The following is a 16,056-nucleotide window of genomic DNA, read 5'->3' as shown; positions in this document are numbered from 1 at the left end:
CAAATATCGCAAAGGGAAAAATGGTTTTGAAAAAGAAGAGTTCAGTTGCCCTATATTTTAGGTTTTGATCGTTTAAAAAATGTATTACAACAGACAAGATCAAATGTAACCCAACAACTTTCCCGTGATTCATTAAATGTGATGATGCCACACGTATAATGAAATAAGTGGGATTTTGCACTGCTTGTATTACTTACATGTAAGGTTACAATTGCGATGAATTTTTCATGTCACACATATTTTTGAAAAGATTTTTTGTATTTGAAAACCAACGGTTTGTCCATATTCTGTTCACATCATTGTATAGTCACAATACTTAGTTTTAAAAGTAATAAAAAGAACATGAAAAACTCTGAGAATTTAATCTCTTGCTTTAAACCTCGATATTGCTGTCCGATGTCAGTTTTTAACAGTTGGATGATCTTTTGACACGTTTTTAGAAACGCAAATCCTCGCTCACACACAACTCAAGCATGGGCGCCGCCACGTAGGGGCAAGAGGGGGCACTTGCCTCCCCTTGGAATTTCAGTGTACCTCAATATAACATATTTAGCAGCAAACCTCATTAAAGTGGCAGCGCGGGGATTTGTGACATCGTTCAATGCTTTAACTTTTAGGCAACTCAATCGTGAAGTACACGATTCATGGCTTCATATGTAACAAATTCTTGATACGGTAAAGTATCAGCCAAAATTTGCAAAATTTTCTGCCGGCGCCCATGAACTCAAGTATTATTTCTCGAGTTTATTTGTCAAAAACAAAACGCGAGCTGGTGTGGCTGCTACAGGGTTGTAAACGGGCCGTAAACTGGAGCCCCGGAAGCCCATTCCAAACCCGAATCTTCTTTAGGAAACCCGTTTGGTCCGAAAGTATGATTGACAGGCGTATACTTAAAAGCCTCAGAAAAGACCAAGACAACCAACACAATAGACAATTGGTCTTAAACAAGGCGTTTTAGGGCTGTTTGACATTAGGTCAGGTCCAGCAACTGACTACTTAAAACGAACAAGCACGTTTTTTTTTGAAAAAAAAAAAAAAAAAAAACGAACCCGGCCCGACTTACAACTCTGAGATGCTAATGAAACCTTCACGACCCAGAAATGATTAATTGGATCGTTTAGGATTTAACCCCATAAACGTTTTCCATTGTCGGTTAATTTCTTCTAAACTAAATGATCAGGAATAGGTGGAAAATTGTAACATGTTACTTGGCATTCCCGAGTCGTACTTTCAATTGGTCAAGAGACTTAGTATAGACCATCTGCCGACGTTGAAAAAACAAAACAATTACTGCTAGTTTCCTAGTACTTGTTTAACCAGAAACTCGTAAAAGGGGACATGCGCCCATTAGCACTACACAAGTGTGTTACTTAGTACATAATATAAATACGTATATTACAGCATACAAAAAGGTGTTTTTGTTTGTTTTAAAATACCTTACTGTGCCATCTATTCCGCTACAGATAACTCGAAACATGCATTTATTTTAAGCATGCCATTGACTTTGTACATATGAAACACAAATGTGGGTTGAAATTAAAAGTGGTGTTTGCAATAGCATTTATTACCCTGTAAATTTTGTAAGTTACTTTTTTTTGCCAGGTCAGTTCCTAATTTGTTAAATTCTTTCAAGAAGACCAGCCATGTCGGCTCCATCGGGTACTTTCGCAGAAAAGCTGTCAAAGAAAACAGAACGTTGAAAAGTTTCACAGTTCGTTTTCGTGCGACTTCCCGGATATCTAATATTTTCAAGAAGGAAATTTCGGTGTTCATTTTTTCGAGTTTAGCGTCAACTTCATAACTGCCCTAAAGAGTGTTTTTCAAAATAGGGTAGTGAGGTAAGAGACTGCAAGTCAAAAGGGTATGGCGAGGACTTGAATCTAGGAATTTATTTATAAAAACTCGACACGAAGTAAAGCAAAGCAGTAAAGATATTTATTTTTGATGTATGAAATAAAATCACAACACATTACGGAAACCACTAGTCTACAAACTGATATCAAAAGTTTTAGATTTACAGTAACTTACTTGGCGCAGAATTGTTACCGGACCGTAAAAGATAGATTTACCTGGGCAAAATTTACGACAAAACAGTGGCTATGATTGTAAAGTCAGGTTTGAATCAAACTTAGATTGAAGCACCCAAGGGCTTTAATTTTTTTATCGTCGTAGACACGGTTGATTTAAAATTCAAGTTCAATCGTGTGACTGAGAGTCTAAAATAAGGCAACTGACATGGACAAAACAGAAAAATTTGCTCTGTAGCTCCATCTCTTGACCACTAACAAAACTCAATCGGAAACGCTGTCTGCCTCGTACACCGTCAGTCACATGGTAGTAGATTTACCACAACCAATTGAGCTTACCTTCGACATATTTTGTGTGGCAATAAATGAATGCGCACTAAAATACGGACCAATCCACTGCGGAACTAATTGTTGTTGCAAAGTAAATAAAAACGTTAACTGGTTAAAACATGTTGATTTTGCTTTGTGCAATACCTACAGCAGTAAAGTTTGCTCTACATTTCAAGGCAAAACAATAGTTGGCAAAAAATCATCAAATTTCATTTTGGAGTTTTTAATTGGTATTTTAAGATAAACAGGAAAATCACAATCTTCGAATCTTTTGTCAATATCGGTATTAACACATTAACAAGATTATAATGATTACAAATCACGATTTAGCTTATTCGACAATGCTTTAAATGATAAATGAACTTTAGTTTTGTCCTACTAAACGTATGTTTACATGACCCGAGCTATCTGCATGCGTGTATTATACAAGTGAAAAATCAATCGTATAACTTCCATATAAAAGTGGGACAGGATTTGAGAACACAAAAGGCTGCAATAAGCCAAATCAGATCATCCAGCTGATCAACTTTCGGCAATGACAAAGTTATTGTTTTAAGTTGAAACTTTCGTAATTGCCTGCTGTTATTTTGCTTCTAATGACTGCTGTTTAATTTTCTTGATCCGAAGCTTGGATGTCTGATTCAGCAATTTGTTTGGCATCTTTTTTAACTGCCTTGCTGACACCGACGCCTAGGCTACCTCCAGCAGCTCCTCCCAGGGCGCCCATGGTAGCAGCTCCACCAGCCATCGCAAGCGCAGTAGGTATACTCACTGCAGCTGCTAATGCTACCAGTGGCGGTGCAGCAATCAAAGCAGCACATCCAACAAAACCTGCGAATGCACCGCCGACGGCAAGCGCAATTTTGTTGTTTTGCTTTACATCCTTGTCTTTTTCTTCGTAAATGTCATTGAGGAAGTTCAAATAGTCATTTACGGTTTGTTGAAACACTTTTGCGTCGGTTATATATCTTTTTAAATCTTTACGGTGCTTTTCTCCTATTGCTGTAAAGGTTTTCCGCATGGCATCCTGCGAAAACGTCGCAGCAATCTTTTCTGGAACTGACAATTTCTGGATAAAAAAATAAATGATCACTTTAGGTGAAGAAGTAATCTAGTTCTTTCTTACTTACATCATATGTCTTCTTCCATTCGTTTTTGTACGTTTGGATAAGGCGTTTGCCCAGAATTATCTGCGTTTAAATATGTGAAGAATATAATATAAAACAATAAGTGAACAAAAAACTTTCCAAATATAAAAAAAACAAAGTGCAGATTTTTAAGATCATTGCATGACATTTTAGTACTTTGTTGTTCTTCTTGTTTTTTGAAAGGGAATTATTTCAATATATACAGTAAAATAATATCGAAAGCAAATTAAAACTACTCGTCGCTATCGGTTATGCCCAAACCACCATCAACAAGAATAATATCAATAGTAACCTATAGGTATTCAAACACTTCTTTTTACATTACTGATATTAGCAAGACAAATAAGGTTGTCATACGCGGTTGAAAATTATATACGAGTGTATGGTTATGTCCACAGCTTTACCTCAAAAGCCGTTTCCAAACGGTTGCAAAATTCGTTCATGTACTCATCTGTTATTATTAGTTTTTCTTCTTTAAATTCTTCCTTTACAATTTCGTGAATACGTTCGTGTCGTTGTTGTAATTGTGATATGTTTTCATTTTCGACTATCTGTAAAGAAGGGTGTGGAATTGATTAATGGCGACAAGCAGAATTCAAAACAAGCAACCAGGTGCATAAAAATCTAAAGTTGTGTCCCTCGTTTTACGATTTGAAGAATACACACTTTTGATGGCCATTAAACAAAAACAATCACTAACATTTTAGCTGGAAAAACATAACAGTATAAAAGCAGGAAAAATGTGTTTAGAAAACAAACATTTTTTTCTGTCAGATGCTCGATTCTGAACATTAATAACACATTCCAAAATATTCTTTGTGTTTGCCTGAGTTTTCATTTTTTCCTCGTACGACTCAACGCAACGTTCCATTTTCCTATCCATGTAGATGTCCTTGTAACTCTTAAAAACAATTTTCGGAAATATGAGCCTACTATATACACTTTCCTCCTGACATAAAGGTGTTATCCCATTAACTTTACCTGAAATTGTCCAGATATTGCTGGTTCTGTTGTACTCAAGTTGTTTTGATTTTTCAATTTTTCAATAAGCGCCAACATGTCGCTGCCTGTTAGCGAGCACTCTGCTAAGCCTTGCAACGTACTTTCCGAGAAGAGTTGCTCAAAAAGATTCGTGATACTTTTTCGGCATTCATCTCGTACAACTGCGGTGACAAAAACACTTCTGCGTTAGTATTTCTGCATCGGAGGTTTAACGTTCAATTCGAGTCAAACAGATTTAATAGTTAATGGAGATGTTGTCTTATTACACACCAGACCATTGGTGGCAGCCTTCTTCACTTGTTTGAAGTCCGGGATGGGGAAGAATAAAACAACTAACTTTCTTGTAAATTGTTACAAGGTCCTTCATTTCATCACTAGCTTCGGCATATTTCTTCAAATAAATAGGCAAACTTAGGAATACAAAGTTATGTTGTTAAAAAGGTTGCTAAAAACCGCAACGATAAATTCCAACCTGCTCAAAATACTTATTTCCACCTTCTAGGCCGTGTGAAATAGTCGGGACCTTTGGCCAGTCTCGAACCAACAACAGCAAATTCTAAAAATCAAGGTTTGTCAATGTTTTCACAACAAAACTACGCAACAAAATATAGAATGCTTACAGAGTGTGGTTGCTTCGATGGGTCGATGTCCTTGCTGTTTTGTTGTACGTGCACACAATACCCCTAAATGTTTGATGCTTGTTCGTTATCACAGGTAATGAATAACTTTGGTCACCATCAGGGTTTACTCACAGCTTTCGAATCAACCTCGCCCCAGTCAATTCGTCGATTGACGTTTATGATCTGATAAGAACCGAGCCAAGCGCTCAACGCAAAAATGTGCGGATCCTGTAAAGTGGATTCCTTATCTGCCTCATTGCCTTGTGTGTCCATAAGAAATACTGCACACTGTCGGTGTAATAGACTGAAAACTTTGACAAGTCTGAAGTCGTCCACCGTTTTATTAGACATTTATATTTCGCCTAAGTAATAGGCATCGTCAGTATCTAAAAACAAAACAGCGCTAAAAAATGGTATGCAAGTTTAACTATAAAGCACAAACAAACATATTAAAAACTGCTGACAGTAAGGTAGAACTGGGACCTGCAGATGGCGCGGCCAAACACGCACTAGTAAAGATGGAAAGAAAAGGAAAAAAAGGGAAAAACGCTCAATCTGTGGCGCGGGGCAAAAGAAGGTAGATAAGAACGGCAGAAGCGTTGTAAAAACCAATGGCGGAAACACTGATAAAAATGAACGGACAAAAGGCGCGTAGGAATAAACAAAAAAAATGTTATTTAATTTACTGTCGGTGTAATGGTTTAAAGATATTGATATACTGCAGTGAAAGTATACATTTTAGATTACTGTATAGTTATTGTAATGTTAAAATACTTTGCTATTTTAAATGTTTCCTAATAGTTGTTTCTATAAAGAGACACGCGTCCCAATGGTAACTTACATCCGCACGCGCAGTGCAGATTATAAATGGTTCTTTCATAATATCAATCCCAACTGTAGCTGGCTCAACTTGATGCGCAGAAGAGAATATATTTGGAATATCGTCAGTGGGCTCCTGAAAAAAGGAAGATTTGTAATGAAATCGGGGCATTGGAATTAACCCTAAATTATTGGAATTGGGCCTGGCAATTTTTGGCGGTGCTGTTAATTATTAACCTTGCAAACGAAACCACCATGCCAACTCGCTATACCAAAACTGTTTATCCGAATTATGTGAAAGCTCGCAAAAACCAATACAAAAAAACATTAATGTTAAAAGGGCACATTGCAACCCACCACATATCAGCATCAACACCACGTTTCTACTTAACGGCACAAAAAAGCCTCCAAACAAACTGGCTGCGTCCTATGCGTGGATAACTACAATAACTATAAGGTGCAAAAACGAAAAATTTTCAACTTTAAATTTTCTGAAGTTTGAAATAATTACATGGCGTTAACAAAGAAAACGAAAAAGCGCACAAAAATATTTGCTAAGCTTGGTACATGCTAAGTGCAGCAGTTTCGCAGTAAAGCAAAACAAGCTTCATGCATTTACAAGCAACATTTTATTAACATTTTTAAGTCAGTTAAAGTATTTTTTAACACGAAGCAAACCTAATTGCAAAACATGGATTTTAAAACCAACCTGGTTAACTTGAGAGTACTTGCTGTTCAAAAATCTCCATATAATATTTAGCAAAAACGATTTGCCACCACGAGCTTTTCCAGAAATGGAATAGATAAGAACTGGTAATTTTTCCAAATCACTCCGATTAAAGATTTCTTTCAATCGGTCCCATTTGACAACAACTTTTCCATTTTCAATTTCTGCTATCTTTACAACTTGGTCAGTCATCGTAACTTGTGACAGTGCGATATGGTTAAAATAAGACATCCTTTGTAAATGTTATACCAGGCCCTATATTGTTAAGGATGAAACGTAACAACTCTGTGGCTCCATCTAGCAAGCGATCTAAATAAAGCATGAGGGTCTTGTTACATCTTATTTGCCAGTAATTGCCGATTTCTATAGATTCCCGCATTTCCTCAGTACAACTTGTGTTGTAATCTATTGCGTTGTGTGACGTAACAATGGACTGCCAGTTTTGTGTGATAACGCAACGTGGTTTAGTTCTTTTCGTTGCTGACTTCCGTGGAGCACGGTGCTGCGTCGGTTTTTGTAGAAAAGCTGTTTATTGACGATTATTGCGTTTTTGTACGATATTCACGTGAAGCGTGACTTTCTACACTGTTGCTCTACATAGCTTGGTGTGTGACAGTGATTTCTGGGATCGCCCATGTTATTTGTTGTCTTCCGGTTCCCATAACAGTTGAAACCGCTTCCTATCCGTTTCCCATTCGTTTTCCATCGTTTCTATCGCCTCCCACCGTCCTGTTCATTCTTCATTGAAAGTGTTTGAATATAAGATCTACAAAACACCCTATCTGTGTGGACTGCGTGTTGGAGACCTTTAGGAATCGCGTTTCAATCCCCCCTCGTGTGACGTTCCGCGCTGTAACCGGGGCGCGCTCACGGGACGTTACAGGTCTGTTGAGAAACGTTGGACTGTAAGCTCCGAAAACAGATATGTCCTGACTTTGCAATAGGCCTAAATGGTGTTGCTGGACAGACTTTACATTGTCTTGCACTCTGCTCATCTGTGAGACTGTCTTGAATACGGTTATCACATCTGCGTGAGCAAAATTCTGGACGGTTTTAATAAATATCTTAGGCGACACCAAACATGCGTTATCTATCGTATGTTGTTACATGTTAGTAACTAACCCAGACAGTACCATTCTTGGCAAATAGCATCACTATTACAGAGACAAAAAGTGCAGTATTTTTCAAAACAGAAAATTTTACAGGATCTGGTCCTTTTAACCGAGTATTGTTAGCTTTTTAGAAGCAAAAAACACTAAATAGCCTTTAATTCATGTTGATAAGTTGTTTTGTATATCAATGTAGGCAGCATCATGCTTTATAAACAGCACCGACAACATGTAAAACGTAAGCTTTTAAGTCCCCCAGAAAAAGAATTGTGAAAACTGCTGCAGGTTAGGCTGCAAGACGTCAAATTTAAGACCGTTTTAAAAAAAATTTCTGAAAACAGATTTACGTCAAAATACCGGATATGCCCGAGAAATGTCGGACGTCTGGGAACCCTAATCTTGAAGTGAAGGCAACTAAACACCTGCTTTAGTGTTGTTAGTCTTGTGACAAAGTACAAGATTGTAATGGCGGCAGAACAAGTTAGACCAGAGACTACGAAGCAGAGACTGCACACAGCCCGCTTAGCGACGAAATAAATCGGGCGATGTCTTTGCCTATAAGTAACGGATCGAACAAAATTTTTGCATGAAAGTTTGAGTTAATTAATTTGATTTTAGGCATTTTAATCTGATACATATTAGACCTTGTTTGTGTTTTAAAAACAAAAATGTTCTCTGCAAGTGTTAAGATTGGTTTCGCTTGAACGCGCCCAGTAAGATTTCAGCGTTTACAATAGAAAAGTATAGGAAAAAGTTCTGCTGCCGTTTTTTTTTGTGTGTGTTTTTGTAGGCTTTAAAATCGGATCTTGATGGTTGATAAACAAACTAGAATACTTTGTCAGGAACATAATTGTCTCGTCTTTCGCGCCCCTCCTCCCGTAGCTTAATGGAATTTCCGCCACCTGTCGAAAATTAGCTAAATGTGGGTCTGCCGTGAGGTATGGTGTCAGTAGATTTTCCACACGTTCCCGTTTTTTGACGTTGTCACGGTCTATTAAGTACGTCACGCATGATCATACATCTAATATTTTATGAATTAAATCTTTTATTTTTCAAGGAAGCGAAAAGTTTGCTTTGGCCACAGGGATATCAGAACTTATCAGTTTGGACGTTTTATTCTTCTAACACGAATAAAGTAACATGGAGAACAAATCGGAGGCTTTACTCAATAATATCCTTTGTTTTACCCAAAAATTTGCCGAAAATTTTCAACAAGCAAAATGTTATATGCCTACTCGCATGTAGGCTAGTTCTGTCTGAAGGGGTATGTAATCATTTTTTTTTCTGTTCCAACTGTGGTTATCCAAACGTATTTCAGATGTATGACTTGATCATCAACACGAAAAAGCCAATCGTTAACTGATCAAATTGCGTTTTTACACCGTAGGCTAATGTCATTATAGCACATATTTTCTTGTTGTAACCCTTCAATTAGACCACAACACCAACCAGATGCGGGCAAATTAGCCTTCAGGGAAACGTCTATGTGCGACCCACAAGCGCAATGGCATGTTCGTTCGGTATTGGGTTGTTGGTTTAAGCTGTATTTCGACCTACGCAACCTTTTCAATACGACAATAATGGCAAATGTAGTTGCCTACGGGTACACTAACACGTTGACCACCAACGCGCAGACCAAGTTTGAAATAACGATTTCGCTTCTGAAATGTTGCGTTCTTTTAAGTTTAAACAAATACGTAAACTACTTATCGAAGCTTGAGTGCTCGCGTTGCTGGGCAACGGGATTAAATCATAATTGGATCATGATTGAATGGAGTACGCTCTATCTTGCGCTTGCATTACACAATTAGCCTACAGCTAGATTATTCAGGCAACATGAATAGTTATTAAGTAAGATATCGTATCACGGCTAGTTGATGTTTTGAAATGAAAATGTCACAATGAAGCCTACCCTAGGCTACTTCGTATGTAAAATACATTTCTATTTGTGAAAATATTCACAAAACAAAACGTATATTTGGTGTTTCATAAAAAAGAGGTTTGCCAGAGGAACAGTAGAACCACACAAACAATTGCGCCGATACACACCATTGAACAAGTTATCTCTAGCCGTTATGCTCCAGCTGTTATTTAAAGCATCGAATCTGCCCAAAAATGTTACCTACGCAAATGGAAAGGTCAACCACACAACGAATGAACTTGTCCAGCGCTATAATTAAACCCGTAAGCATGACAAATAGTTCCATGTAGACAATCAGCATTTTTGTCCACTGATACTTAGGCCAAGCTTAACAGTGCCATGTGTCAATAAAACCAAGATCACGGATGAAGCGAAAATCTGAAAGTATACGTTGCCATAACAAACATTTGGGACATTCCTCATGTGCGAAACTTTCACAGAGATAGTGTATTGATTGATGGAGAATGAATAATATATGTAACCTAGTCTACGATGCAGTAAGGCTACTTTTCAGACAAAAACATTTTTTCCATATGTATGTTTAAACTTAAAAGTGCTCTTTTTGATAAGCACGAATCCCCAAAACGTCATCAATGAAACCTCGCCCTTCGCAACAAAACTTTCATCGTGGTCCGGCAATATTTGGTCAAGGCACAAGTCTCAACAGAGCAAAATCACGCATGGCAACCCACGATACAATTGATTTACGTCTTCCTACACGCTGGTTGTACAATATCGTCGGAAAATACGGCTGCTTCGAGGTTAACATAAAAACGCACCAATCAGCCAATGAGAGTGCCGCCGGCTCAAATATTTACATCAAGCCGACCAATCAGCGTTTTGTATCTGTTGGCAACGCTTTATGCCGCCTGGGTATTCTTCGGAAGAACGTTCGTTACCTTCTAATCCCAGCGCGAGTGCGGCAGTTAAGTCACATCTGATTGTATCCCGAAGAGGTCAGCCAGCGTAAAGTTGCCCTTTGATCTACTCGTCGTTGAGGTAACCCTTTACAGCCTAAGTTTTAACCGTTTGTTAGTGTTCTGTAAGGAAAAGTAGCATGTTTTAAACTGCATTTTCAGGTGTTTTTTAGCGTAACTTTGCCCAAGGCAATACAAGTAAAATGCAAATATATAATTGGAGCAATTTTGATTTGCCTGCATTACGAGCATGCTAAGGGCCCAGATAGAGCGAAACATATACATAATCTTAAACTGTTACTTTTATTTGGTATATAAGTTACCTACGCTACGTTTTTCTATTTATAAAAAAGGACTGGTGTTGTTAAATACATCTTAATTAAAAATCTTAAAGTGTTTTTTTATTTCATGTTTTAGATATAATCAAGCTGCAAAATGTCGGAAAGAAAAGCTGTCATCAAAAATGCTGATATGTCTGAGGACATGCAACAGGATGCCGTAGATTGTGCTACACAAGTATGTACTCTGTTTGTACATTAAATACCAGATAAAAAATATTTAAATTATATATGTTTTCTCAAACTTAATTTTACTTTGTGCTAAGCTGTTGTGCTTTTGACTAAAGTGCATATTACAATCAAAAATAACATGTGAAAACTTGTTTTTAGGCCCTGGAGAAATACAACATTGAAAAGGACATTGCTGCTTACATCAAAAAGGAGTTTGACAAAAAATACAACCCCACCTGGCATTGCATTGTTGGCAGAAATTTTGGAAGCTATGTCACCCACGAAACCAAGCATTTCATCTACTTTTATTTGGGACAAGTAGCAATTTTGCTCTTCAAATCTGGATAAATTTCCAGAGCTATGTGCTGGACTTAGCTACAAGTGTTCTTTAAATGCTGCATTCTTTTTTACATGTACAACTGTTTTTTTCTGTTGCTTCAATGTGCCGCATGTAAGGTATGTTGTTTTGCCTTTGTTGACTGTTCCAGTGGTTTTGCGTTTTTCTGAAAGGTGCTTGCATTTCTTGAACACAATTACATAAAGCTGAGCAGCATTTTTGCACTATTTGGCAAAGAGACCGACCTGTTTCATTATTTTTCCATTTACACAAAGTTACAATGCGTTCATGGTGCTTTGTTACAAAATAAAACTACAAAACTAAAAATCCCTTGTACTACAGAAACCATGACACACCAGAAAAATTCCCCCATAAAAAGTTTTTCAGTCCGGTATTAGGCAGAAAGCAAAAACACTTTATTTCCATGAATAACGGTTTAAATTTTAAATCCAGAATGAATTGCACAAACTCCAAATGTCAGGTTCTCAAAAGTGACTTCCTTAAAACCCACACTTTCTATCATATCAGCAAAGTCCTTCTGTTTGGGAAATTTTCTGATACTTTCGGCCAGGTATTGATATGCTTTCCAGTCTGCTGCTATCACTTCTCCCATGACTGGTATGACTTGAAAGGAGTAGGCATCATAAACACTAAACACATTAGAAATTGATAGAGAGCTAAAAATGTGAATGCTTTTTGTTTTTGTCGGTCTACCTTCTTAGCATTGAGTTTGGAACATGGCTAAATTCTAGACAGAGAAATCTTCCCCCAGGTTTTAACACTCTGTAGGCTTCTTCCAAAACCTAAAAAATGTCTGCATGTTTACACACATGCTATAAAAAAAGGTTAAACCAGCAATTCCCAACTGGGGAGGAATATAATTTAATTTGTACATGTGGTTTTAAAATAGTCACTGGGAATATCTGTGAAGTTTTAAAAAGGCTGAATTTTAAATAATCTTTGAGTGTTTTAGCGTCTGTAGTATATCAAGCAGGAATGATAATGATTTGATTTGTTAAGTTAGGAATTCACTGATCAAGATTAGGAACCACTGGGTTAAACATTGATAACAAAGCATATATGCTGGTTATAACCAGCTTCTGTAAAAAGTCCATGAAATTAGTTTATATTAAAAAGCCTTCTGAATGTGGTCATCACCTTATTAATATCTGTGCAATTTCGGATCCCAAATGATATTGTGTATGCAGTAAATGACTCATCTGGAAAAGGCAGATCATCAGCACTTCCACAAACCCACTTTAAATCCAGATTTTGTTTTTTTGCTCTTTCCTTTCCAACATCAAGCATGTCAGAGTTTAGATCACAAACGGTTACTTCAGGTTCTACTGAACTTTTGGTCTTGACATAATTCAGTGTCCGAAAAGCAATATCACCTAAACATGCAATAAGAAATTATGAATTCATGCAAATTGCTACAATCTATATCAGCGATAAAATATTATGATGAATAGAAACATAAATAATGAAATTAGCTAAGTATACTTATAAGTATGCTTGATATCATTATTGCATTTGAACTTTAATTGTAGGGCTGCTTTCTGAACTAAATCATTAATAAGTAATGAACAGAGAATGACTAAATTATTTATGCATTTAAGCTTCTTGTTTTGCACTTTTAAAGTCCATTAAAAGTTTAAGTTCGCGTTTGGTATCGAATCACATTTTTTTAAATCATAAATTTGATTGTTTTTTAAAATTTATATTTGCCTGTTCCGCCAGCAGCATCCAGTAAAATTGTGTTTTGGTTAGGATTTAGAACTCCTACAAATTTGTCTTTCCATAGTCGGTGAATTCCAGCACTCATTACATCATTCATCAAATCATACTTTGAAGCTACTTTATGGAAAACTTCATTCACTGTCAAGTAGAAATATCAACCAGACGTTTTAGTGCAAACATTGACCAGTCTAAAATTTACTTTCAGTTTTATCTACCATAAGTTCAAGACTATTCAGCAATATGAAACCTCGGCATAAGTTACAACATAACAAAGTGCAATACCTTTTTGCGTCTTTTCATTCTTCCGAATAGTTTCGTATCCAAAGTGTGTGAATTCTTCGTCTGTATTTTCATTTGCCGCCGACGCGAATCGACACCATTCTACAAAGGCTTTGGGTGGTTTGCGCATACACCGACAAACTTGTCGAGTTAACATTTTTAGTGAAATAATCTAAATAGCAATACTACAGGGTAACCAACAACAATACAACATTTTCACTATTGATAAATAAATTCTGGCCACAAGGCAGCAAACATCATCAATATACTAGGGAAATTCCCCACGTCTTTTGCGAGATCAAAAAAATCGATTTTACAAAAGGTTCAATTTGAACTCAAATACGGTAACGACATAATTTAAATTAGTAATTTTACGCTCGAAAGAATCAACTCCAGTAATATACGATTGTAGCAAATTAGTAAAATTTTGCTGGTTGCAATAGAAGTTACCGGTACCTCATTGTCATATTCAAAACCAAACAATATATAAGTTTGCATTTTTTGAAAATAATCTTGGAATGCAACAGTGTTTTAGATAACAAATTATTTTGACCGAATAAAAAATATATTGACCTATTTTATATTTACGATCCGTAAATTTGTCGAAAATTTCGGGAACTTTCTAACTGCTGTAAAATAATGCGTTTTAGAAGAATATGCTTCACTTCTTAATTTGATAGAAACAACAACAATAATAAACTTTATTAGAACTATAGCAGTACTGTAGTACAATATATTAATCCTGTTGCAATATTTTAATATTTGTTGATAAAATGAACAACAGACAGCAGATTTTTGTGTTGTTTTTTGACCGTCGCACAAATCAATGGTTGGCTAATTTTCATAGACTGCGTACATGCCGCTTGTTGGAGAAGGTCGCACGTGCGTTTTTGATTTGCAGTTTCTTGGTGTTTCGTCAGCGGCAAGAAGAAACTGCTTCTTCTGTCTTTTTATTTTGCGTATGTGACGGAAAGCAAACTGCAAAATTGTTTGGAAAATTTTGTTTAAGTGATATTATGAAAAACTAAGATTCCTAAAAAACAGAGGCAGAAAAGATAACATGTGTATTTTTTATAAAAAAGTCAGAATAAAGGAATGGGGTTTGAAATTGGTGGTGTCAATTGGTGTATTCTTGTATGTTGTTGGCTGCTGCAATTCTGCTGTGGTAAATATGCAGCGACTATATACAAACCAATAATTTTCTGACAATGAACATTTGTAGTTTATGAAAGTATAGCTTCAGCAATGTTTACAAATGATTTTAAAAGTGTGTGCAACTTTTTTTGTCTTTGTTTTATTATTTGTGTATTTTATTTTCTAGAAGTAGCAACATTCTTTCCTTGCCACCAAAGTGTTACAGCTGTTTTATATTATAATGGCATCTCAAGCTTTCAAGAAGTTTATGCCTCTTTTCGACCGAGTGCTTGTGCAAAGATTTGCTCCAGAACTAAGAACGAAAGGTGGAATTGTCATCCCTGAGAAAAGCAGTGGTAAAGTTTTAAAAGCTACCGTTGTAGCCACTGGGCCTGGTTTGGCAGACAAAGATGGAAAGGTCCGCCCGTTAAATGTTGCGGCAGGTGACAAAGTACTTTTGCCTGAATATGGTGGCACAACTGTTACACTGGAAAATGAGGATTACTTCTTATTCCGCGACACAGACATTTTAGGAAAATTCCAAGAATAAGGAGAGTAATGGCAGTCCAGTGAACAATCATATGCTGCATTTGAAATGCTGTACAAACTGTCCTAAGCAATGTGCTTGTGTTTCTACAACACCATTTCTTTATTCAATTGTGCTTTGGTTGGATGTGAAAATTGTGTATTACATGCTTGCAATTGTAATTTTTGCCAACAATGGGTATTATCCACAACCAAATAACACGTTGTGTATTTACACAAATATAAACAAAAATGTTCAGAAGTTAAAAACTGCATTTAAGTTTAAGGTTTAAATGGTTTTCATTCATAAATTATTTGACATAAGAATGAGAAATGTAATTTCAAGTGTATCCTGTAGTCCATCCATTGGTTTTGCAATAATAGAATTAAGCATATTGGTAACTGAATTTCACACATAAGCCTGAATCAACACAGTCAGTGGCTGAAGAATAGTGTACTTTTTAGGAGCAACAAATCTGATAGTTTATCACATCATGCAAATAAGTCAAATTTAGGAAGGAATAGGTTGCTAACTACAGTTTGGAATGTGGCAGTTGAAATTGGTCTATTGCAAGAAAGCAATAATTTAAACATACCCGTCTAATGGACTCTTGACTATTTTAATAGTTTGTCCATTTCAGACCAAAGGGAGACTTCGCAACGTGATCAACAAATGACCAACATGTGCAGCATGATTTTGTGCAAGCATTATGTTGGAGACGAGAGTGTAATTTAAATGGTTTCGAAATATGCTATCACCCACTTTCCGAAAGCAAGTTATTCTGGAAAAACAATTTCTCAGGATAAAATTAGCACTGTGGAAGAGATGAGCAGTAATTAACTTGCAAAACATTACTAGGTTCGGTCCGCAAAACAATGCCTGGTTCTTGGCTAATATTTTGTTTAGCACCA

At 36.5% G+C, this 16,056-nt stretch overlaps 4 protein-coding genes across 4 annotated transcripts; 2 read left to right on the top strand and 2 right to left on the bottom strand.

Moving 5' to 3' along the window:
- Positions 1–1,874: 1,874 nt before the first annotated feature.
- LOC145215132 (uncharacterized) lies at positions 1,875–5,783 on the bottom strand. Its single transcript, XM_080083788.1, has 9 exons — positions 5,260–5,783; positions 5,128–5,190; positions 4,980–5,063; positions 4,778–4,898; positions 4,487–4,668; positions 4,332–4,406; positions 3,910–4,056; positions 3,488–3,547; positions 1,875–3,426 (listed from the first exon to the last, which is right to left on the bottom strand). The coding sequence occupies exons 1-9, from the start codon at positions 5,476–5,478 to the stop codon at positions 2,965–2,967; spliced, it is 1,413 nt and encodes a 470-aa protein (XP_079939914.1). The 5' UTR covers positions 5,479–5,783; the 3' UTR covers positions 1,875–2,964.
- A 4,789-nt stretch (positions 5,784–10,572) lies between these two features.
- Positions 10,573–11,682, top strand: LOC145214799 (dynein light chain 2, cytoplasmic). Its single transcript, XM_080083403.1, has 3 exons — positions 10,573–10,702; positions 11,038–11,136; positions 11,289–11,682. The coding sequence occupies exons 2-3, from the start codon at positions 11,056–11,058 to the stop codon at positions 11,475–11,477; spliced, it is 270 nt and encodes an 89-aa protein (XP_079939529.1). The 5' UTR covers positions 10,573–10,702; positions 11,038–11,055; the 3' UTR covers positions 11,478–11,682.
- Positions 11,683–11,860: 178 nt separating this feature from the next.
- On the bottom strand, positions 11,861–13,754 carry LOC145214798 (2-methoxy-6-polyprenyl-1,4-benzoquinol methylase, mitochondrial-like). Its single transcript, XM_080083402.1, has 5 exons — positions 13,489–13,754; positions 13,195–13,344; positions 12,625–12,860; positions 12,181–12,269; positions 11,861–12,116 (listed from the first exon to the last, which is right to left on the bottom strand). Exons 1-5 carry the CDS (start codon positions 13,640–13,642, stop codon positions 11,903–11,905), a joined length of 843 nt encoding a protein of 280 aa, XP_079939528.1. The 5' UTR covers positions 13,643–13,754; the 3' UTR covers positions 11,861–11,902.
- Positions 13,755–14,774: 1,020 nt separating this feature from the next.
- LOC145212412 (10 kDa heat shock protein, mitochondrial-like) lies at positions 14,775–15,546 on the top strand. Its single transcript, XM_080080522.1, has one exon. The coding sequence runs from the start codon at positions 14,861–14,863 to the stop codon at positions 15,167–15,169; it is 309 nt and encodes a 102-aa protein (XP_079936648.1). The 5' UTR covers positions 14,775–14,860; the 3' UTR covers positions 15,170–15,546.
- Positions 15,547–16,056: the final 510 nt, after the last annotated feature.

This window comes from Phallusia mammillata, chromosome 2 (genome assembly GCF_965637545.1).
Source record: "Phallusia mammillata chromosome 2, kaPhaMamm4.hap1.1, whole genome shotgun sequence".
Taxonomy (NCBI): domain Eukaryota; kingdom Metazoa; phylum Chordata; class Ascidiacea; order Phlebobranchia; family Ascidiidae; genus Phallusia; species Phallusia mammillata.
The sequence above is the reverse complement of the archived record's forward strand: the minus strand, read 5'-3'. Positions and strand labels throughout refer to the sequence as shown.